The sequence below is a fragment of the Mustelus asterias genome, chromosome 29 (genome assembly GCF_964213995.1).
Source record: "Mustelus asterias chromosome 29, sMusAst1.hap1.1, whole genome shotgun sequence".
Taxonomy (NCBI): Eukaryota; Metazoa; Chordata; class Chondrichthyes; order Carcharhiniformes; family Triakidae; genus Mustelus; species Mustelus asterias.
This window is the reverse complement of record NC_135829.1, coordinates 11,727,790-11,753,130: the sequence shown is the minus strand read 5'-3', so window position 1 is coordinate 11,753,130 and position 25,341 is coordinate 11,727,790. Positions and strand designations below refer to the sequence as shown.

The 25,341-nt window shown below is 47.3% G+C and overlaps 1 protein-coding gene across 50 annotated transcripts in view; it reads right to left on the bottom strand.

Moving 5' to 3' along the window:
• LOC144480519 (CUGBP Elav-like family member 4) overlaps positions 1 to 25,341 on the bottom strand; it is a 786,252-nt gene that overhangs the window by 55,166 nt on the left and 705,745 nt on the right. For 37 of the 50 annotated variants that reach the window (XM_078200058.1, XM_078200078.1, XM_078200061.1 and 34 more), the window contains 2 exons: positions 11,300 to 11,425; positions 4,839 to 4,918 (listed from right to left, as the gene is read on the bottom strand). In XM_078200058.1, the coding sequence (XP_078056184.1) occupies positions 4,839 to 4,918; positions 11,300 to 11,425 (206 nt within the window). Of the gene's footprint in view, positions 1 to 4,838; positions 4,919 to 11,299; positions 11,429 to 25,341 lie in introns of all 50 variants that reach the window. The other 13 variants (XM_078200032.1, XM_078200031.1, XM_078200034.1 and 10 more) reach the window with 1 other exon arrangement.

Sequence of the window (25,341 nt, the reverse complement as noted above, 5' to 3'; positions counted from 1 at the left end):
GTGGTTCAGTTGGTAGCATTCCCATTTCTGAGTTGGAAGCTTGTGGGATACAAACAAAGCTCCATTCACTGCAGTTGAAGGATTTGTCAATAGAAATCTAGCCCAAACACTCCAGTGCTGCAATGAGAAGGTGCAGTACCGTTGAAGGTGCTGTGGGCAGGTAACAAGACACATCACCAGGATAGGGGTTAAATTACAAAGAGAGATTACATACACTAGGGTGAATCCTAGGAATTTAGAAGGCGATGGAGGGATCTGCCCATAGCTTTCAAGGTATTAAGGCAGGTGTTGTTTGTAATATATATAAATGACCCAGAGGAAAACGTAGTCTGAATTGGAGATTTGCAGATGATACAAAAATTGGGGGAGTAGCGGATAGTGAGGAGGATTGTTAGAGGGTACAGCAGGATATAAATCAGCTGGAGACCTGGGCCGAAAGATGGCAGATGGAATTTAATCCGGACAAATGTGAGGTGATGCAATTTGGAAGGTCTACAGTAGAAGGACAGTAAATGGTAGAGCCCTGAGAAATATTAGCATACAGAGGGCTCTCAGTGTGCAGATCTGCAGTTCCCTGAAGGTGGCAACTCAGGTGGACAAGGTGGTCAAGAAGGCGCATGGCATTCTGGCCTTCATCGGTCAGGATGTTGAGTATAGGAATTGGAAAATCACGTTGCAGCTGTGTGAGACTTTGGTTAGGCCGTATTTGGAATATTGTGTACAATTCTGATCGCCAGACTACCAGAAGGATGTTGATGCATTGGAAAGGGTGCAGAAGAGGTTTACCAGGATGTTGCCTGGTTTGGAGGTTATGGACGATTGAGAAAGGTTGAACAAACTTGGATTGTTTTCATTGGAGTGCTGGAGGGTGAAGGGGTACCTGATAGAGGTTTACAAGATTATGACAGGCTTGGAATCGAGTGGATAATCAGAGTCTTTTTCCCAGGGTCGAAGGGTCAATTACTCAGGGGAATAGGTTGAAAGTGAGAGGGGGAAAGTTTAAAGGAGATGTAAGAGGCAAGTTTTTCACACAGAGGGTGCTGAATGCCTGGAACGCGCTGCCGGAGGAGGTGGTGGAGGCAGATTCTAGAACCACGTTCAAGAGGCATCTGGATAGATAGATGAATAGGCAGGGAATAGAGGGATATGGACCACGTAGAGGCAAGAAAATATTAGATTAGAGAGGCATCTGTGTCGGCACAGACTTGATGGGCCAAAGGGCCTATTCCTGTGCTGTACTGTTCTTTGTTCTTTGTTCAGGTAGGGTAGATAGAAAAACCCTGGATGACAAACATGTGGCATAGAATCCATAGAATCCATGCAGTGTAGAAGGAGATCATTTGGCCCATCGAGTTTGCACCTGCTCTCCAACAGAGCATCTTACGTAGGCCCTCACCCCCCCCCCCCCACCCCCCCCCACCGTATCCCTGTAATACACGCATTTACCCCACTAATCCCCCTAAACTACACATCTTTGGATACTAAGGGCCAATTTAGCATGGCCAATCCAGCTAACCTGCACATCTATGGACACTAAGGGGCAATTTTGCATGGCCAATCAACCTAACCTGCACATCTTTGGACACTAGGGGCCAATTTTGCATGGCCAATCCACCTAACCTGCACATCTTTGGACACTAAGGGGCAATTTAGCATGGCCAATCCACCTATCCTGCACATCTTGGGGCAGTAAGCGGCAATTTAGCATGGCCAATCCACCTAACCTGCACATCTTTGGACACTCAGGGTCAATTTAGCATGGCCAATCCACCTAATCTGCACATCTTTGGACACTAAGGGCCAATTTAGCATGGCCAATCCACCTAACCTGCACATCTTTGGACACTAAGGGCCAATTTAGCATGGCCAATCCACCTAACCTACACACCTTTGGACACTAAGGGGAAATTTTACATGGCCAATGCACTTGACCCACACATCTTTGGACTGTGGGAGGAAACCGGAGCACCCGGAGGAAACCTACACAAACAGGGACAGAATGTGCAAACTCCACACAGACAGTCACCCAAGACTGGAACTGAACCTGGTTCACTGGTGCTGTGAGGCAGCCGTGCTCGCCACTGTGCCGCCGTGCCACCCACGAAAGAAATCGGTATGCCTACTTTCCATCACCCCAAGATCCCCCTCGGCACTTTATTGTCAATTGATTACTTTTGAAGTGTTATGTGGGAAACACAACAACCAATTTGTGCACAGCAAGCTCACACAGATAGTAACCAGTAGATGTGTTTTGCTGTTATTGTCTGAGAGGTTACACTGGGCCATGATCACAGGAGGACTTGCCAGCTCGCCTCTGAAAAGTGCTGTACACACTTTACTTCACTCACCCTCGCTTTGTGTGTGAATCACTTCAGTCACACCGGAAGGAAAAAAACTACACGGATGGAAATCAGCGGAGTGTGGCAACACTGCGTGGGGCAATGGTCAACAAAGTGTCTCCTGGGCCACACTCAGAACCCAGTTGGGCCACATGTGGCCCCCCGGGTTGCTGGTGGCCCACTACTGACTCTAGCCGTTCAATCTAGGTTACAATTTCCTCATTAGGTGTACCTGACTCTCATGACTGAAGCTGAAAGGGTTAATGATCATACAAGTTTAAAAGTCACGTAAGCTGCTATGAGAACAAAAAAGGTCTTTGTACAAGTCTTCACAGATAAGCATCAAGGCCTTTAGTCTGAGAGAATTCATTCAATCCGACATTTGGAACTGGAATAAGGGAGTGATGTCCACAGACACTGACACAAACTGGGCCATCAATGATAACTTGGAACAATGCTGAATTAGGTCAACTAACAGATTAAATATTAATGCTGATTGGATATTATAATCAAGCAAGCGTGAGGTGATTGCGATTGGTTTTAATACCAGTACCTTATGAATGATGCAACCTTAGTCAATCATAGAATCACAGAATCCCTACAGTACAGAAGGAGGTCATTCGGCCCATCGAGTCTGTACCGACCACAATCCCACCCAGGCCCTATTCCCATAACCCCTCATTTACCCTGCTAATCCCCCTAACATTACGGTCAATTTAGCATGGCCAATCAACCTAATCCGCACATCTTTGGAGTGTGGGAGGAAACCGGAGCACCCGGAGGAAACCCACGCAGACACGGGGGTGAAAGTGCAAACTCCACACAGACAGTGACCCGAGGCCAGAATTGAACCTGCGTCCCTGGTGCTGTGAGTCAGCAGTGCTAACCACTGTGCCACCGTTCCACCCATAATAAGTGTGAGTGGATAGAAGTAGTTTCCTATACCTTGATTCGTGTTCGGCTAATTACTTGTACTCGAATTTGAAACTATAATTGCTCATGTATTCCTGAATTCTGGGCTCTGGCTCATTACAGACTGTGAGCTGTGGCTGTCCAGCGTCCTTGCTATAGCTTGATTAGAAATATCTGTTTAAGAGAACTCTGTGACTTGGTCTGGTTACTTGAAAGGTAAAGTTGTGATCAATTAAAAGTCTGACATCAGAGTCCACGACAGAAGCTCACAGAGGACCCCAAAATAAGGTGAGTCGCAAAAGAACCAATGGCGGCAACATGAGGAAAAGCATTTTTTTGTTAACACAGCGACTGGTTGGAATGCACTGCCTGTGAGCGTGGTGGATGCAGATTCAATTGTGGATTTCAAAAGAGAATGGGATAAACATCTCGAATATATCTGCTGGGCTCCAACGAAAGCCTGAGGCGTGGGACGAGCTGATTTGCTCATGCACAGAACCGGCAGGGATACAAAGGACCAAACGGCCTCATCCGTGCTGCAACAATTCTATGCTTCTCTGAAAACATGGCCTCGCTCACAGAATAATTCCTTCACCAGGGAAAAACAACGCCAAGAAAAAAGAAGGGGAAGCTGAGGAATAAAGAGAGAAATAAAACAGTTATTGTACTTTGGTGCCATGGTGGCACAGTGGTTAGCACTGCTGCCTCACAGCGCCAGGGACCCGGGTTCCATTCCCGGCTTGGGTCACTGTCTGTGCGGAGTCTGCACGTTCTCCCCGTGTCTGCGTGGGTTTCCTCCGGGTGCTCCAGTTTCCTCCCACAGTCCGAAAGATATGCTGGTTAGGTGCATCGGCTGTGTAAAATTCCCCCTCAGTGTACCCGAACAGGCGCCAGAGTGTGGCAACCAGGAGATTTTCACAGCAACTTCATTGCAGTGTTAATGTAAGCCTATTTGTGACACAAGTAAATAAACTTTAAACTGTAATTCTCCCTCAGTGCACCCGACAAGGCACCAGAGTGTGGCGACTGAGGGATTTTCACAGTGACTGCATTGCAGCGTTAATGTACGCCTACTTATGACACTAATAAATAAACTTTAAACTTTAAATTCTCCCCCAGTGTACCCGAACAGGTGTCGAAGTGTGGCGACTAGGGGATTTTCACAGGTGACTGCATTGCCGTGTTAAGGTAAGCCTACTTGTGACACTAATAAATAAGCTTTTGAACTTATTTTGAGATGACTTTAAGTTCTGGATAGTGAGAACGATAATCTTGAACCCTCTGGTTTTATGCTATTGAAAGGATCGTCTATGCAATTGAGGGGAGGAGGTTAACGATGATAATCTTCAACCCAGCAGTAAGTTGTATTGAAAAGTAAAGATGGCATTGTAATCTTCCAGGTCCAGCTTTTGCAGATAACTACATATATATAGGCATATCGCGTTATTTTTAATGAGGCAAAGCGTAGATGAACATGCTGCAGAGACCTTTATAATATCAGTGACAACGCAAGGTAAGTAAATACCATCAGAGTGCTCGACAAGCCTCAAATTATTCATGAGCTTGTTTCCTTCGCGTCTGACTTACTGGCATAGTCTGGCTTCCGTGCAGGCTGTTAATGGCTGCCTGGGCTTCTGCGTGAGAGGAATATTTTACAAAAGCACAGCCTGGGAGGAGAGGGGAAAAAAAAAGAGACAAGAAAGCAGAGAGAATTATCTGATTGCGAGATTATTTCTCATGATGCCCCACTCTCTTGGTGTTCAACAAATTGCAGGGCCGTAATCGCGACACATTGGGAACGCGACGGTGAGTTACCAATCCCGTCTACAGCCCAGGGACGGGCCATTCGGCCCAGCTGCTCCATTCCTAGCATGTATGCACCATTGCCATCTCCTGTTAATGTCTCTTCATCCAATCCTGTTAGCATAAATCTACTTTTCCTTGATGTGGAGATGCCGGCGTTGGACTGGGGTGGGCACAGTAAGAAGTCTCACAACACCAGGCTAAAGTCCAACAGGTTTATTTGGAATCACGAGCTTTCGGAGCGCTGCTCCTTCATCAGGTGACCCTTTGACAAAGGGTCATGTGGACTCGAAACGTCGGCTCTTTTCTCCCCTTACAGATGCTGCCAGACCGACTGAGATTTTCCAGCATTTTCTCTTTTGGGTTGGGCCATATAAATAGTCTGGGAGAAATGCAGGTCAGTGGGTGGGGCCACTCACCTGATGAAGGAGCAGCGCTCCGAAAGCTCGCGATTCCAAAATAAAAACCTGTTGGACTTTAACCTGGTGTTGTGAGACTTCTTACTGGACTACTTTCTCTTGGGACGCTCATCTATCTTAATCACCTCAACCAACCTATGTGGTAGCAAGTTCCACACAAAAGGGCGATTCCCTGGGGGCAATTTTCCCATCATGCCCGCCACGGGAATCGTAGCGGGCGGGACAGAAAATTTGGCCGGGACGTGGCAAGTTCTGTTGACCTCGGGCAGGACTTTATGGTTCCGGGACGAGTGAGGCTGTAAAAACTCGCCCACTATTTATGCTCATAACCCTCTGACCCTCGGGGCGGCACAGTGGGTTAGCACTGCTGCTTCACAGCTCCAGGGACCTGGGTTCGATTCCCGGCTTGGGTCACTGTCTGTGTGGAGCTTGCACATTCTCCTCGTGTCTGCGTGGGTTTCCTTCGGGTGCTCCGGTTTCCTCCCACAGTCCAAAGATGTGCAGGTTAGGTTGATTGGCCATGCTAAAAAAAAAATTGTCCTTAGTGTCCTGAGCTGCGTAGGTTAGAGGGGTTAGTGGGTAAAATATGTAGGGATATGGGGGTAGGGCCTGGGTGGGATTGTGGTCGGTGCAGACTCGATGGGCCGAATGGCCTCTTTCTGTACTGTCGGGATTCTATTCTATGATTTTTGGACTCGCCTACAAGAAGAGACATTTCCTCCACATCTCTTCGGTCATCCTGCAACCTTCTATTTTCTATAGAAAAGAGCGCAGCAAATGGGAGAATATCGGTCAATGGCCAAATCAACTTAACCCGTCGGATAGCGGACTGGTATTCACCTTACTGACCGAGTGCCAGGCAGTGACCACTTCTACTTAATCTTTAATGGCATTACCATCACTGAAATACCCCCCAGCCCACCCCCGATTCCCCCTCTGCAACTTCCTCCCTCCCCAGATCAAAACCTTGGGTTACTATTGATTAGAAACCTAACTGGACCAGCCGTATCAATTTTATTTTGCACCTTTTATTTCTTCATTGTCTTTCTTTATTTTTCTTTAATGTGTGCAGTTCTGGTCACCTCACTATAGGAAGGACGTGGAAGCATTGGAAAGAGTGCAAAGGAGATTTACCAGGATGCTGCCTGGTTTGGGGGGTAGGTCTTATGAGGAAAGGTCGAGGGAGCTAGGGCTTTTCTCTTTAGAGCGGAGGAGGATGAGAGGCGACTTAATAGAGGTTTATAAGATGATGAGGGGGATTGATAGAGTGGACGTTCAGAGACTATTTCCTCGGGTGGATGTAGCTGTTACTAGGGGGCATAACTATAGGGTTCGTGGTGGGAGATATAGGAGGGATGTCCGATGTAGGTTCTTTACTCGGAGAGTGGTTGGGTTGTGGAATGGACTGCCTGCTGTGATAGTGGAGTCGGACACTTTAGGAACTTTCAAGCGGTTATTGGATAAGCACATGGAGCACACCAGAATGGTAGGGAGTGGGATAGCTTGATCTTGGTTTCGGACAAAGCTCGGCACAACATCGAGGGCCGAAGGGCCTGTACTGTGCTGTACTGTTCTATGTTCTTCCACCCCCCCTACTTTTTCCCCCTATTTTATCCCCCATTCCCCTTTTCTCCCCCTTTGCTTCCCCTTCCCCCCCTTTTTCTCAATTTTACCTCTCTCCCACCCATCTCCCCCCTCCCCCCACCTCTTCATCTGTCACAGTTTACCCTCTGATTTCAGCTTCTCTGCCTTTTAGCCATTCACACCTTCTATTCTCTCTATGGGCTGCCATTAGCAGCCTTTCCCCTGGTTTCTGTGGCTATGACTCATCTTTCATTCCCTCCCCCTGCAGTATAAATATCTCCCACTTTCTCTGCCTTTTAGTTTTGACAAAGGGTCATCTGGACCTGAAACGTCAGCTCTTTTCTCTCCTTACAGATGCTGCCAGACCTGCTGAGATTTTCCAGCATTTTCTCTTTTGGTTTGAGCCATATAAATAGTCTGGGAGAAGGGTAGATCAGAGGGCCGGGTTTTCTGGGGAGAGTCACTCACACCCAGGCTTCCCACCATCTGAAATAGACAAGACAGGAGTGTGATGGAATACTCCCCACTTGCCTGAACGAGCGCAGTTCCAACAACACCCACTAGGTTGGCATTCTATCTATCAACATAACCATTTGCGCCCTCCCCCACTGGATCCCAGTGGCAGTAGTGTGCAATGTGCCCTGCAGCAACTCATGAAGGTTACTTCAGCAACACCTTTCAACGACCACCCCCTCACCCCTCCCCCCCACCCCCCCGCCCCCCCCACACCCCACGTCTCTGGAGAGGATCCCAAGGAGGTTCATGAGAATGATTGCGGGAGTGAAAAGCTTGACGTACGAGGAGCGTTTGAGGACTCTGGGTCTGTACTCGATGGAGTTCAGAAGGATGAAGTGGGATCTCATTGAAACTTACAGGATACTGAAAGGCCTGGATAGAGTGGACGTGGGGAAGATGTTTCCATTAGTCGGAGATCCGAGGGCACAGCCTCAAAGTAAAGGGACGACCCTTTAGAACCGAGACGAGGAGGAATTTCTTCAGCCAGAGGGTGGTGAATCTGTGGAATTCATTGCCACAGAAGGCTGTGGAAGCCGGGTCATTGAGTGTTTTTAAGACAGAGGTTCTTGATTGGTAAGGGGATTAAAGGTTCTGGGGAAAAGTCAGAAGAATGGGGTTGAGAATGGTGGCGCAGACTCGATGGGCCGAATGGACTAATTTTGCTCCTATATCTTATGATCTGCAAATTCCCCTCCAAGACCCACACCATCCTGACTTTGAACTACATTATCGTTCTTTCACTGTCGCCGGGTCAGATAGAACCATAGAATCCCTACGGTGCAGAAAGAGGCCATTTGGCCCATCAAGTCAGCACAGACTCTCTGACAGAGCATCTTATCCAGGCAATATCTCTGTAACCCTACACATTTACCCACTAATCTCCCTAACCTACAAATCTTTGGTCACTAAGAGATAATTTAGCTTGGCCAATCCAACTAACCTAAGACCATAAGGCCATAAGATATAGAAGCAGAATTAGACCATTCGGCCCATCGAGTCTGCTCCGCCATTCGATCATGGCTAATAAGTTTCTCAACTCCATTCTCCTGCCTGTTTCCCTGCACATCTTTGGAGTGTGGGAGGAAACCGGAGCAGCCGGAGGAAACCCACGCAGACATGGGGAGAACATGCAGGCTCCACACAGACAGTCACCCAAGGCTGGAATCAAACCCAGGTCCCTGTGGCACCGTGAGGCAGCAGTGCTAACCACTGGAGTATCTGGAACAGCACCGTGGGTGTACCTACACAGTAAGAAGTCTAACAGCACCAGGTTAAAGTCCAACAGGTTTATTTGGTATTTGGTGTACCTACACCACATGGACTGCAGCGATTCAAGAAGGTGGGTCCCCACCAGCTTCTCAAGGGCAATTAGGGATGGGCAGGAAATGCTGGCCTAGACAGCGATGCTGACAACATATAAGTGAATAAAAGGAAAGCCAGCTACCTCAACAGTGGACAGTAGCGAATCAATCGTTTAAACAATTAGATCCCAGTTTAAATGAGTCTGCTTTTGAATGGACCTACCTTGCATTAAGTTGATCTTTCTCTACACCCTAGCTATGACTGTAACACTACATTCTGCACTCTCTCCTTTCCTTTCCCCTATGTACTCTATGAATGCTTTGTCTGTATAGAGTCACGGAACCATTGGCCCCCAAATAAACCTGTTGGACAACTGGTGTTGTTAAACTTCTTACTGTGTTTACCCCAGTCCAACGCCGGCATCTCCACATCATGACTAGAGTCACAGAGTCATAGAAATATACAGCATGGAAACAGGCCCTTCAGCCCAACTTGTCCATGCCGACCAGATTTCCTAAACTGAACTAGTCCCATTTGCCTGCGTTTGGCCCATATCCCTCTCAACAGCAATGACTGTAACACTACATTCTGCACTCTCCTTTCCTTCTCTATGAACGGTATACTTTGTCTATATAGCGCTCAAGAAACAATACTTTTCACTGTATCCCAATACATGTGACAATAATAAATCAAATTAAATCAAATCAAATGGAAGGCATGATGGCACAGTGGTTAGCACTGTTGCCTCACAGCGCCAGGGACCCGGGTTCAATTCCCGGCCTCGGGTGACTGTCTGTGTGGAGTCTGCACATTCTCCCCGTGTCTGCGTGGGTTTCCTCCAGGTGCTCCGGTTTCCTCCCACACTCCAAAGATGTGCAGGTTAGGTGAATTGGCCCTCTGTGTCAGGGGGACTAGCAACGTAAATACATAGGGTAAGAGGGATAGGGCCTGGGTGGGATTGTGGTCAGTGCAGGCTTGATGGCCCAAATGGCCTCCTTCTGCACTGTAGGGATTCTATGAAATCAAATCAAATTGAATTAAATCATATCAAATCAAATAAATAAAAACCCAAAGCTAATCTTGATTCGATAACTAAGCTGGCTAACTCCTGAAATGGTTCACAAAATCAGCAGATTGGTAAACCATTGTCAATCTTGTCAGTTGTCAATCGCTTGAAGCGACCTAACGATGTGAGGGCGGCATGGTGGCACAGTGGTTAGCATTGCTGCCTCGCAGCGCCAGGGACCCGGGTTCGATTCCCGGCTCGGGTCACTGTCTGTGTGGAGTTTGCACATTCTCCTCGTGTCTGTGTGGGTTTCCTCCGCATGCTCCGGTTTCCTCCCACAGTCCGAGAGATGTACTGGTTAGGTACATTGGACGGGCTAAATACTCCCTCAGTGTAACCCGAACAGGCGCCAGAGTGTGGCGACTAGGGGATTTTCACAGTAACTTCATTGCAATGTTAAGGTAAGCCTACTTGTGACACTAATAAATAAAACTTCTCAACTTATTTTGAGGTGACTTTAAGTTCCATGGTGAGAAATATAAACTTGAACCCTCTGGTTTTACGCTATTGAAGTGGAGTAGGGGGTGGGCGTTGGCACCGGTCTGGAGATGGGCTAGGAGGAGAGTAAAGAAGTTGAGAAGTGAGACACTGGAGTTAAGGAGGCAGGAGAAGAGGATTTGGAAATATTTGGAAGGGATAGGCTGGACACATTGAGCTGGGTAAGAAGTCTCACAACACCAGGTTAAAGTCCAACAGGTTTATTTGGTAGCACAAGCGTCCAGAGCACTGCCTGAAGGGGCAGTGCTCCAAAAGCTTGTCCTACCAAATAAACCTGTTGGATTTTAACCTGGTGTTGTGAGACTTCTTACTGTGCCCACCCCAGTCCAATGCTGGCATCTCCACATCATCACATTGAGCTGGACAGAGTTAAAGTTAAAGTTTATTTATTAGTCACCAGTAGGCTTACATTAACAATGCAATGAAGTTACTGTGAAATTCCCCTTGTTGCCACACTCTGCTACCTGTTCGGGTCAATGCACCTAACTAGCACGTCTTTCAGACTGTGGGAGGAAACCGGAGCACCTGGAGGAAATCCATGCAGACACGTGGAGAACATGTAAACTCCACACAAACAGTGACCCAAGCCAGGAATCGAACCGGGTCCCTGGCACTGCGAGGCAGCAGTGCTAACCACTGTGCCACCATGAGTGGGTGAAGTGGGAGATACAGAAATGAAAGGTGAAGTAAGCCTACTTATGCTATTAATAGATAAACATTAAAATTAAACTATGTCACTGCTGTTGGGTTAACTTGCCAACCTTATCTACACAACGTCTGGCTGGCGTTCAAGTCCAAGTTGGGTAGCAAGTGGAGACAGTCTGTTTAAGGCAGATAAGGGTAGAAAGGGGATGACTAACCTTTGCTGGTTCCATCTGGTCCTCGGAGAATGGTGCACTCTTCAATCGAGCCGAAGGATTCAAATAATCTCCTGACATCGTCCTCTGTTTGCTGTTTACCCAGCATGCCCACAAAGAGCTTTCTGTCTTCTGAAACAAAGAAAGGGCATCTTAATCCTCTGGGGAGCCGATGGCCGTCGCGCATTTGCAAACACCACCAGCATCGCGTTTATCACCAGGTTGGAGACGTGGGGAGAATTCCCGCAAATCCTGCCGCTCCCATTGTGGCAAGAGGTGAGGGGAAAATCTGTAATGTGGATGGGATGGGGGGACCATTGACCCATTAGCGCCATCATTGTGGAATCGAAATTCAATTAAAAATGAGGGAATTAACTGTGTGTGATGACTTCAGTCAGGCAAATGATGTTGGCCTGTTGGAGTATGAGCTCCCTGATTGCGTCCTGGGCAATGCCCTGTAAAGTTATAACCGACAATGAACCCTTCCTAAATAGAAATTAGTAATTGCAGGTTATTGAGAAATGGATGGCGTTTACCATTGGTAATGAATCTTTCATATTTATATTTTGAATATTTGTAACTGTTTTTGTATTAACGTATTTGTCAGAAACAAAAGAAATCCTTGATTGAGTCCACATCAAAAAATGCACCTGGTTGAGTCCTAATTGATGGCCCAATCAGGGAGCCACATGTTCCCTATTTAAAGCAGGTGTGTCAGTCTCTCTGCCTGCTGAAGCAGGGAGCACACACGCTCTGTTGTATGGTATGTCTTGTAAATAAGGGAACTTTTGGTGACAGGACCTTCGCCTCCGTGGAGTCATTCCACTGTGCAAATAAAACTAGTGTCCGCCTCTCTCATAGCATCCCAGTGCAAGAGGAGGCCATTTGATCCATTGAGTCTGCACTGACCCTCTGACAGAGTAGTGATTCATACGCCAGCACTTCAGCTGCAAGATGACTGCTCTCTTGGCAGAGGCAGTGTGTGAAGTGTGGCAGTGTCCGGGGACAACTTGGGTCCGACATTCTGCTGAGGCATTCAATGAAGGTCACTGCAGGAAGGGAGCAGAGTTCATTAACTTTTGGAAGCTGTGCAATCTCACGAACACATACACAAGCGAAGAGAAGGTGGCATGGTGGCACAGTGGTTAGCAATACTGCCTCACAGAACCAGGGACATGTGTTTGATTCCGGCCTCGGGTCACTGTATGTGTGGAGCTGGCATGCTTTCCCCATGTCTGCGTGGTGCTCCAGTTTCCTCACACAGTCTAAAAATGTGCAGGTTAGGTGGATTGGCCATGCTAAATTGATCCTTAGTGTCCAAAGATTTGCAGGTTAGATGGATTGTCCATGCTAAATTGCCCCTTATTATCCAAAGATGTGTAGATTAGGTGGATTGGCCATGATAAATTGTCCCTGAGTGTCCTACGATGTGTATGTTAGGTGGATAGGCCATGCTAAATTGCCCCTTATTGTCCAAAGGTCTGCAGGTTAGGTGGATTGGCAATGCTAAATTGCCCCTTATTGTCCAAAGATGTGTAGATTAGGTGGATTGGCCATGCTAAATTGCCCTTTAGTGTCCAAAGATGTGCAGGTTAGGTGGATTGGCCATGCTAAATTGCTCCTTAGTGTCCAAAGATGTGTAGGTTAGGTGGATTGGTTGTGCTAAATTGCCCTTTAGTGTCCAAAGATGTGCAGGTTAGGTGGATTGGCCATGCTAAATTGCCCCTTATTGTCCAAAGATCTGCAGGTTAGGTAGATTGGCCATGCTAAATTGCCCCTTATTGTCCAAAGATCTGCAGGTTAGGTGGATTGGCCATGCTAAATTGCCCCTTATTGTCCAAAAATCTGCAGGTTAGGTCGATTGTCCATGCTAAATTGATCCTTAGTTTCAGGGGGGATTAGTATGGTAAATACGTGGAGTTATGGGGATAAGGCCTGGGTGGGATTCTTGTTCTGCACTGTCGTGATTTTATGACGTTCCAGCCTCCACAGCCCTCTGTGGTAAAGAATTCCACAGATTCCCTATCCTCTGAGGGAAAAAAATTCCTCCTCATCTCTCACAGTCTCGTGCACACCTTGACTCGGGTCTGCATTCTGATTGGCGAAAATTATTCCCAGCACCTTGGCATGGGGTTTAGCCACAAGAAATTAAAGCTTTTTAAAATAAAAACCTAATAACTCATACCTGGTGAAGCCATGCAGGATTCCAGTATGTTATTCATGAACCAAGGGAGGACACGTATGCATAAAAATTATTTTCACTCCTACAGCTTTTTATCAAAATATCTTCCACCTTTGTCATGTGTTTCACAAGAGGCCACACAATGGCTTGTAATGGACCACAAACTGGGTCAGTCAAGAGTTTTCCTGGAAACATGTACCAATTACTGTTACCAAACTACAGAGGAACTGTTCTCATCCAACCAGCTAATAACCTGTTCATGGTCGGCACAGTTGATAAGGATTCAGAGAGCATTGTTGGATGAATTCATAGAATAATAGAATCCCGACAGTGCAGAAGGAGGCCATTCGGCCCATTGAGGCTGCACTGATCACAATCCCACCCAGGCTGACCTTCTCACACAATGACCAGAATCTTCCCACCGTTCATGCCAGTGGGATTTTCCCACCTTGCCGCAGTGAATGGAGATTTGGCTAGCTGCCAAATTCTCCGACCTTGCCGCAGTGGGAACGTGGTGTCACCGAGCGGTAAGATCGTGTCCGATATAGAATCTCTACAATACAAAAGGAGGCCATTCTGCCTCCCGTAACCCCACACATTTACTCTGCTAATCCCCCTGACACCAAGGGGCAATTTAGCATGGCCAATCCACCTAACCTGCACATCTTTCGGACTGTGGGAGGAAACCGGAGCACCCGGAGGAAACCCACGCAGACACGGGGAGAACGTGCAAACTCCTCACAGACAGTGACCAAGGCCAGAATCGAAACTGGGTCCCTGGCGCTTTGAGGCAGCAGTGCTAACCACTGTGCCACTGTGCCGCCCTGTACTGAATGTACTGTGGATAGAGGGTGTGAGGGCAGCAAGCAGACGAAGGTATCTCTCTCTCTCGTTCTCTCTGTACCTGAGGCAACTGAGTATACCCTGTGGACCCCAGGGTCACTGATGGGCAGCCTGATCTACCCCGTTTTGTGCCACCCCTCTGCAGAGAGGTCGCGCTGTTGTGTTGCTGTGGTAACGGCAACACCTTGATGCCAACCTGTCAGAGGAAGTCAGGTCCCAGCAATGACATGAATCGTGTTGCTCCCAGCCGCAAGAGGCCCGAACATGACCCTTCCCAATTTGATTCATTGGCCAGCTTTAGAACTAGATGACCCTAATGCCTTCAATCAGGCCATTGAGGTTGGCCTATTGGAATATGAACTCCCTGATTAAGGAGTCAATTGATGGGCCAATCAGGGAGTCTTTTCCTTGTATTTAACAGGGAGTGTCAGTTCCTCTGGCACTCCCGAGGGTAGACTGCTGACTGATAGCACTCTGTGTACTGCTGTCGGAATTGTAAATAAAGGGATTCTGGTGAAGGGGACTTCTGCCTCCGAAGACTCTGCTGGTTTATACTTCGTCTATTCAGTCCACAAGGTTCTTATCGCCTTGTTTGTTTAATAGTAAGCATAGTGCACTCATTATCCACAGATAATTACATTAAATGAAAACTAGCAATAGAAGGCACCTCTCAAGTATAAACAGCCCCTGCGCTATCAAGATAAATAAAAAAAAACAGCTGATGGGTTGTTTAGCTGTGGCATTATCTTTGGTGACAGATCAAAGAACAGTTATTATCCAGCTGCTACAGAAACCAGCATCGTCACGACTTCAATCAAGAGTCGTGCGTCAATTCATTGGGCTGTCATCAGAAGGCGCGACATTATTGCATCAAAACATCTTTCTTCCTCCACCATCCTGAACTGAGGTGTTATCTCCAGGTTACTGAGAACTTTTTAGGTACACCTTTGATGAGTATGTTGCCTGGGCCGAACATTTGCTTTGCGTGGGATGGGATGGACAGGAAGCGGGGATGTTTCCAGGTCCTGAAGGGGGGGGGGGGGGGTGGGTATGGGGGGGTGTAAAAGGAGGGGACAGGCACTCTTAATTGACATGGTGATGGGTTCCCTGTCGAACCAAGGGTCGTGGGCAGTCTCTTAAAGACAGAGGGCCCATCAGAAGACTTCCAGCTTGTTAGGGGAAACAGGCAGCATGGTGGCAGTGGTGGCACAGTGGTTGGCACTGCTGCCTCACAGCGTAAAGGGCCCCAGGTTCAATTCCCGGCCTCGGGTCACTGTCTGTGTGAAGTTTGCATGTTCACCCCCGTGTCTGTGTGAGTTTCCTCCGGATGCTCCGGTTTCCTCCCACAGTCCAAAAATGTCCATTTTAGGTGGATTGGCCATGCTAAATTGCCCTTTAGTGTCCAAAGCTGTGCAGGCTAGGTGGATTGGCCATGTTAAATTGCCCTTAGTGTCCAGATGTGTAGGTTAGGTGGATTGGCCATGCTAAATTGCCCTTTAGTGTCCAAAGCTGTGCAGGTTAGGTGGATTGGCCATGTTAAATTGCCCTTAGTGTCCAGATGTGTAGGTTAGGTGGATTGGTCATGCTAAATTGCCCATTGGTGTCCAAAAATGTGCAAGTTAGGGGGATCGGCCATGCTAAATTGTCCCTCAGTGTATCCGAACAGGTGCCGGGGTGTGGCAACTAGGGGATTTTCACAATAACTTCATTGCAGTGTTAATGTAAGCTTACTTGTGACACTAAAAAATAAACTTTAACTTCATTACCATTGCTGAAAGCTCCAGATCAACATTCTGCGGGTTACCATTGATCTGGAACTGAACTGAGCCAACACTATAGATACTGTGGCTAAAGGGAGGGAATCCTGAGGTGAGTAATTCACTCCCTTAAGCCCGTCCACTAACTACAAGATACAAGTCAGAAGTGTGGTGGCACATTCTCTTTGTCCAGATTAGTGAGGCTCTAACCGCACTCATGAAGCTCGACACCATCCAGGACAAAGCAGCCCTCTTGACTGACACGTCATCCAATACCTTAAACACTCACTCCTTCCATCACTGATGCACAATGACAGCAGGGTGTACCAGCTATAAGATGCATTGTAGCGGGTGTTGGTTTAGCTCAGTTGGCTGGACAGCTGGTTAGTGATGCAGAGTGGTGCCAACAGCATGGGTTCAATTCCTGTATCAGCTAAGATTATTCATGAAGGACCCGCCCGCCTTCTCAACCTTGCCCCTTGCCTGAGGTGTGGCGATCCTCAGGTTAAGTCACAGCCTGTGGTCATCTGGGATTGTAGTGACTTTCCCTTTACCTGCAATGCAGCAACTCACCAAGGCTCCTTTGGCAGCACCTTTCAAGAGCTGTGATCTCTACCACCGAGAAGGACAAGAGCAGTTCCCCTCCAAGTCACTCGCCATCCTGATTTGGGAATATATCGGCCATTTCTTCACTGTCAAAATCCAGGAACTCCCACCCCAACAGCACAATGGGTATACCTACGCCACATAGACTGCAGCGGTTCAAGAAGATAGTTCACCACCACCTTCTCAAGAGCAGTTAGGGATGGGCAATAAATGCTGGGCCCAGCCAGCGACACCCACATCTTAGGAATGAATGCAAATAAATCTTTTCATCCCTTACTTTTTTTTTCATTCATGGGCATCACTGGCTGGCCAGCATTTATTGCCCATCCCCAGTTGCCCTTGGAGGGCAGTTGAGAGTCAACCACATTGCTGTGGCTCACATGTAGGCCAGACCAGGTAAAGACGGCAGATTTCCTTCCCTAAAGGACATTAGTGAACCAGATGGGTTTTTCCGACAATGGTTTCATGGTCATCAGTAGATTCTTAATTCCAGTTATTTTTTATTGAATTCAAATGCCACCATCTGCCGTGGTGGGATTCGAACCCAGATCTCCGGAACATTAGCTGAGTTTCTGCATTAATAGTCTAGCGATAATACCACTCGGCCACCGCCTCCCCTCTTACTGTCCTCCAAGCAATGAACCATAGCTTGTCATCTAAGTTACATTACAGAAACGTAACCCAAACAAAGATATACACACGATTTAACTTGATTTTTTAAAAGATTGAAGTGATTTCTTTCCAGATATTTTGGTAACACATCAACAAAGCATTGCTTGAAACGAAGTAATATTAAAAGGAAAGATTAGACTGGAGGTCTCATATAGAGAAAAATACCAGTACCGATTAGATGGCCCAATGGGTCTGAATCGGTACTGTAATGTTTTGTGATTGCAGTGAGCCTCATCTATAGAAAATAGGAGCAGGAGGAGGCCATTCAGCCCTTCGAGCGTACTCCATCATTCATTATGATCATGGCTGATCATCCAACTCAGTAATCTGTTCCTGCTTTCCCCCCATATCCCTTGATGCCCTTCGCCCCAAGAACTGCATCTAACAAAGAACAAAGAACAGTAGAGCATAGGAACAGGCCCTTTGGCCCACCAAGCTTGTGCCGATCACGTTGTCCTATTTAGACCAACCGCCTGTATCCCTCTATACCCCGCCTGTTCATGTGTCCATCCAGATAAGTCTTAAATGTTCAAATGTGTCTGCCTCGACCACCTCACTTGGCAGTGCATTCCAGGGCCCCATCACTCTCTGTGTAAAAAACTTCCCCCCGCACATCTCCGCTGAACCTTTCCCCCCTTACTTTGAAATTGTGCCCCCCTTGTAATTGTCATTTCTGCCCTGGGAAAAAGCTTCCAACTGTTCACCTTATCTATGTCCCTCATAATTTTATAAACTTCTATCAGGTTGCCCCTCAGCCTCCGTCTTTCCAGGGAGAACAATCCCAGTTTATTCAATCTCTCCTCATAGCTAATACCCTCCATACCAGGCAACATCCTGGTAAACCTTCTCTGCACTCTCTCCAAAGCCTCCATGTCCTTCGGCAGTGTGGTGACCAGGATTGGGCACAGTATTCCAAATGTGGCCTAACCAACATTTTAAATAACTATAACATAATTTGCCAGATTTAATACTCCATGCCCCAGCCAATGAAGGCAAACATGCCATATACTTTCTTCACCACCTTTTCCACTTGTGCTGCCACTTTTAAGGATCTGTGGACCTGTATTCCCAGATCTCTCTGTGTGTCTATGCTCCTGATGGTTCTGCCATTTATTTTATAGCTCCCACCTGAATTGGATCGACCGAAATGCATCACCTCGCATTTGTCCAGATTAAATTCCATCTGCCATTTCTCCACCCAATTTTCCAGCCAGCCATATCCTGCTGTATTCTCTGACAATCTTTATCACTATCCACAACTCCGCCAATCTCAGTATCATCCGCAAACTTGCTAATCAGACCAGCTACATTTTCTTCCAAATCATTTACACATATCTCACAAATAACAGAGATCCCAGCAATGATCCCTGTGGAACACCACTAGTCATGATGTGGAGATGCCGTTCAGTGATTGCTCACCACTCACCACTAGTTACAGACCTCCATTCAGAAAAACACCCTTCCACCGCTACCCTCTGTCTCTATGGCCATGCCAGTTCTGAATCCATCTAGCTAGTTCACCCTTGATCCCGTGTGATTTCACCTTTTGCACCAGCCTGCCATGAGGGACCTTGTCAAATGCTTTACTAAAGTCCATGTAGACAACATCCACGGCCCTTCCCTTGTCAATCATTTTTGTCACCTCCTCAAAAAACTCAATCAAATTAGTGAGACATGACGTCCTTCGTACAAAACTATGCTGCCTGTCGCTAATAAGACCAATTCAATTCCAAATGTGCATAAATCCGATCCCTAAGAATCTTCTCCAACAATTTCACCATCACTGACATCAAGCTCACTGGTCTATAATTATCTGAGTTATCCTTGCTACCCTTCTTGAATAACGGGAAAACATTGGCTATCCTCCAATCCTCTGGCACCTCACCTGTGGCCAACGAGGAAACAAAGATTTCTGTTAGAGGCCCAGCAATTTCCTGTCTTGTCTCCCTCAGTAACCTGGGACACTGCCATCTGGCCCTGGGGATTTGTCTAGCTTAATTCTTTTTAATACACCTAACACTTCCTCCTTCGTAATGATGACTTGCTCTAGAGGGTTTACACACCCCCCCAAGACACCATCAATCGACATATCCTTCTTCTTTGTGAATACCGATGCAAAGTACTCATTAAGGATCTCACCCACTTCCTTTGGTTCTACACATAATTTCCCTCCCTTATTCTTGAGTGGACCAACTCTTTCTCTAGCTACCCTCTTATTCCTAATATATGTATAAAATGCCTTGAGATTCTCCTTAATCCTGCCGGCCAAGGACATTTCGTGACCCCTTTTTGCCCTCCTAACTCCCTGTTTGAGTTATTATCTACTTTCCCTGTATTCTTCAAGAGCTTCATCTGTTTTTAGTTGCTTAGATATTATGTACGCTTCCTTTTTCTTTCTAACTAGACTCACAATTTCCCTGTTCATCCACAGTTCCTGTCCTTCCTTTGCATAGGCACATGCCTGTCCTGCATTCTGATCAACTGCTCCTTAAAAGATTCCCAAATGCCAGATGTGGATTTACCCTCAAACAGCCTCTCCCAAACAACAACCTCCAAATCCTGCCTAATCCGGCTGTAGTTAGCCTTCCCCCAATTTAGCACCTTAACTGTAGGGCAACATGTGTCCTTTTCCATGAGTATCTGAAAATTAACGGAATTGTGGTCACTGTTCGCCACACCTTCCCCCACTGCAACTTTGATGACCTGGCCGGGCTCATTCCCTAGTACCAGGTCCAGTATAGCCCCCTCTCTCGTCGGACTGTCCACATATTGGTCCAAAAAAGCTTCCTAGACACACTTAACAAATTCCTCACCATCCGGACCCCTGGCCCTAAGGGATTTCCAGTCAATGTGAGGAAAATTAAAGTCTCCCACTACAACAACCCTATTATTTCCACATCTGTCCAGGATCTGCTAACATATCCGTTCTTCAACTTCCCATGGGCTGTTGGGAGGCTTGTAGTACACCCCCATCATAGTGACTGACCCTTTACTGTTTCTGAGCTCTACCCACAGTGTCTCGTTACATGATTCTTCCAAGGTGTCCTCCCTCTGTACAGCTGTAATATGTTCCCTAACCGGCGTTGCAACTCCCCCACATCTTTTTCCTTCCCCTCTGTCTCAGCTAAAATATCTGTATCCCGGAATAGCTAGCTGACATTCCTGTCCCCTTTTTAACTAAGTCTCTGTTACCGCAACCACATCCCAGGTTCCGCGCATGAATCAAGGCTCTGCGTTTATCTGTCTTTCCTGTTATACTCCTTGCATTGAAACAGATGCGCTCCAGACCTCCAGGCCATAAGACCATAAGACCATAAGACATGGGAGCAGAATTAGACCACTCGGCCCATCGAGTCCACTCCGCCATTCAATCATGGCTGATATTTTTCTCATCCCCATTCTCCTGCCTTTTCCCCATAACCCCTGACCCACTTATTAATCAAGAACCTATCTATCTCTGTCTTAAAGACACTCAATGACCTGGCCTCCACAGCCTTTTGTGGCAAAGAGTTCCACAGATTCACCACTCTCTGGCTGAAGGAATTCCTCCTCATCTGTTTTAAAGGATTGTCCCTTTAGCCTGAGGGTTGTGCCCTCTGGTTCTAGTTTTTCCTACTAGTGGAAACATGCTCTTCATGTCCTACTGAGTTCGACCTCCCCCAGCCTGCTCTTCCTCTGAGCTAGCCTGGCCTTGGTCCCATGCTCATCCCCAGTCTCTACACTTGCTGACCTACTGTTCTGATTCCTATCCCCCCCCGCTACACTAGTTTAAATCCAACTGAACCATACTAGTAAACCTCCCAGCCAGAATATTGGTGCCCCTCCAGTTCAGGTGTAACCCATCCTTCTTGTACAGGCCCCACCTTCCCTGGAAGACATCCCAATGATCCACAAATCTGAAGCCCTCCCTCTCGCACCAGTTCTTTAGCCACGTGTTCAGCTGCACTATCTCCCTGTTCCTAGCTTCACGAGCACGTGGCATGGGGAGTAATCCTGAGATAACTACCCTAGAGGTCCTGCTTTTTAATCTTCTACCCAACTCCCTGAATTGTTGTTGCAGGACCTCGCTACTCTTTCTACCTATGTTGTGCCAATGTGGACAATGACATCTGTCTGATTTCCCTCCCATTTTAGGGTGCTTTGTACTCACTCAGAGACATCCAGGACCCTGGCACCAGGGAGGCAAACGACTATCCTGGAGTCCCTTTCGCGTGCAACACAGAAGCGCCAATCTATGCCCCTGACTATTGAATCCCCGACCACTATTGCTTTGCTACGCTTTGTACTCTGTGCAGCAGGGCTAGCCATGGTGCCTTCGCTCTGGCCACTGCTGTTGCTGTCCCCTGAAGGACCTTCCTCCTCATCAGTCTCCAAATGGCATACTTGTTAGATAGGGGGACAGCCATAGGGGACCCCTACACTGGCTGCCTACCCCGTCTGGTGGTCACCCATCTATCTTCCTGCACCTGAGGTGCTGCCACATCTCTGTAGCTATTATCTATAACTGTGTGCTCGCCAGTGCTTCCAGCTGCTGCTCTAACCGATCCATCGGTGAGCATCTGCAACTTGATGCACTTCCCACAGATGACATTTGAAGTATCCACAATATCCCACATCTCGCAGGAGTAGCACACAAGCCTGCCAATCGACATCTCTCTCCCTCTACTGGTAGTTAGATTATGAACTGATAATTAAAAAATCTATTTGATACAACTCAATAAGAAAGGGAACTAAACTGGCACCACTTTGAATGAACTCGAAGATGCCATTCAGCCCCTCTGCTTTGCCTTTCAGTTAAGTCATGACTGATCCGTACCTCAGATCCATTTACCTGCCTTCACTTTACGTCCTTCAATACGCTCACTGAACAATCATTTATCAATCTTCATCTTCAGAGCCTCCAATAATCCACCGTCCACAGTTCTTGCAGACGCCACACAGAAAGTCACCCAAAGCCGGAATCGAATTGAACCCGGGTCCTTGGCATCTGTGAGGCACCAGCGCTAACCACTGTGCCACCGTACCGCCCTAATCATTAAATCGTGCGAACAATTTAAACAGGTGACCCCTCAATCTTTTATATGCCAAGGAGTACAAGTCAAGTTTATGCCACGTATATGAAAACAAAATTCTGCAGATGATGAAATAATGACATAAACAGGAAGTACTCCAAATGTTGAGCAGGTCTGGCAGCGAGTATGGGGAGGGAAGCAGGTTTCTGTTCCGCAGATACTGTCCGAACTACTGAGTAATTCCAGCATTTTTTATTTTTATCAATGCCACTTGTTCTTAAGGATTCTTAAGGATTCTGAAACCATCCAGGACACTCGATCAGCACTCCAACCACCAGCTTAAAACGTCTAATCCCCCCACTGCTGCCACACATTGATAGCAGTGTGTGCCATTTACAAGGTGCACAGCAGCAAGTTGTCAAGGCTCCTTCGACAGCACCTTCACACCCAGGAGAGCGGCGTGGTGGCACAGTGGTTAGCACTGCTGCCTCACAGCGCCAGGGACCTGGGTTTGATTCCTGGCTTGGGTCATTGTCTGTGCAGCTCTGTACATTCTCCCCATGTCTGAGTAGGTTTCCTCCGGGTGCTCCGGTTTCCTCCCACAGTCCAAATGACCTGCTAGTTAGGTGCTAAATTCTCCCTCAGTGTGCCCGAACAGGCGCTGGAGTGCAGCGACTAGGGGATTTTCACAGTAACTTCATTGCAGTGTTAATGTAAGCCTACTTGTGACACTAATAAATAAACTTAAACTTAAACCCAGGAGGACAAGGTCAGCGGGTTCATGGGAACACCACCATCTATAAAGCTCCCATCCAAATCAGACACCATCTTGACTTGGAACTATATTGCCGTTCCTTCACTGCCGGTGGGTCAAACCCCCTCTCCTCTCTCCACTCCCCTGGGGTGCACCAACATAGAAACTAGAAGCAGGAGTAGGCCATTCAGCCCCTTCGAGCCTGCTCCGCCATTCATTTTGATCATGGCTGATCATTGAATTCAATATCCTGATCCCCCCCTTCCTCTCATATCCCTTGATCCTTTTAGCCCCAAGAGCTATATCTAATTCCTTCTTCAAATCACGCAACGTTTTGGCCTCAACTACTTCCTGTGGGAGTGAATTCCACACATTCACCACTCTCTGGGTGAAGATGTTTCTCCTCACCTCAGTCCTACAAGGTTTACCCCTTATCCTCAAACTATGACCCCCTAGTTCTGGACTTCCCCACTATCGGGAACATTCATAGAATCATACAATTATACAATCCCTACTGTACAGAAGGAGGCCATTTGGCCCACAATCCCACCCAGGCCTTATTCCCGCAACCTCACATATTTTCCCTGCTAATCCCCCTGACACTAGGGTCAACTTAGCATGGCCAATCCACCCAACCTGCACATCTATGGAGTGCGGGAGGAAACCAGAGCACCTGGAGGAAACCCACACAGACACGGGGAGAACAAGCAAACAGACGCACACATTGTGGAGTTTGAACCTTCTTTCTGAATCCACCCTGTCTAATCCTGTTAGAATTTTATAATGGTGTGAGATCGCCTCATACTCTTCTAAACTCCAGTGAATATAATCCTAACCGACTTAGTCTCTCCTCCTATGACAGACCTGCCATCCCAGGAATCGGCCTGGCAAAAGTTGAACAGTCTAACAAGCCGGCTCACCATCACCTTCTCAAGGACAATTAGAGATGGGAAAACAAGAACAAATATTTGGAGGCTATTTTGAGGCTCGCTAAAATGAAAATCAATAGATCAAATAAGGAGTTCTAGGAAAAAAAAATCTTCACTCCGAAGAACTCCGAAAATGTGAACTAACCTGAACCAGAGTACCATAAATGGAGCTTTTTTGATCCTAATTTAACAGGAAGGGCACTGTGGATAAATCTGTACAATTGCAGGGCCCGACTTATAACACGCAAAACCAGCAGCAAATTAAGCAAAGTCTATTTACGGAGTCTATTTGACGTGACCTCCACAAACGACAGTAACAGAACTCACAGACAAACTGCAGCAACTTTCCCAGACAAAAAAACAAGATGATTTCTTCAGTGGTATAGAGTGGAGGACAGTTACATCAAAGACATTATGTGCGTAGAATCCATCCTAGTTACCTGCAGAGTTTGTTTTTATTCATTCGTAGGACTTGGGCGTCGCTGGCTGGCCAGCATTTATTGCCCATCCCTAGTTGCCTGAAGGCAGTTGAGAGTCAACCACATTGCCTTGGCTTTGCAGTCGCATGTAGGCCAGACCAGGTAAAGGTGGCAGTTTTCATAGAATAGAATCATAGAATCCCTGCAGTGCAGATGGAGGCCATTTGGCCCATCGAGTCTGCACCGACCACAATCCCACCGAGGCCCTTTCCCATAACCCCGCATATTTACCCTGCTAATCCCCCTGGCACTCGGGTTAATTTAGCATGGCCAATCAACCTAACCTGCATATCATAGAATCCCTACAGTGCAGAGGGAGGCCATTCGGCCCATTGAGTCTGCACCGACCACAATCCCACCCAGGCCCTATTCCTGTAACCCCACATATTTACCCTGCTAATCCCCCTGGCACTAGGGTCAATTTAGCATGACCAATCAACCTAACCCGCACATATTTGGAGGAAACCGGAGCACCCGGAGGAAACCCACGCAGACACGGGGAGAACGTGCAAACTCCACATAGACAGTGACCCAAGACCAGAATCGAACCCGGGTCCCTGGCGCTGTGAGGCAGCAGTGCTAACCACTGTGCCACCGTGCCTCTGGAGTCACATGTAGGCCAGACCGGGTAAGGACAGCAGATTTCTTTCCCTAAAGGACATTAGTGAACCCGATGGGTTTTCCCGACAATCGACAATGGTAGATACTTAATTCCAGGTGTTTTTTACCGAATTCAAATTCTGCGGTGGCGGGATCCGAACCCGGGTCCCCAGAGCTTTAGATGGGATTCTGGATTCATAATCTAGCGATA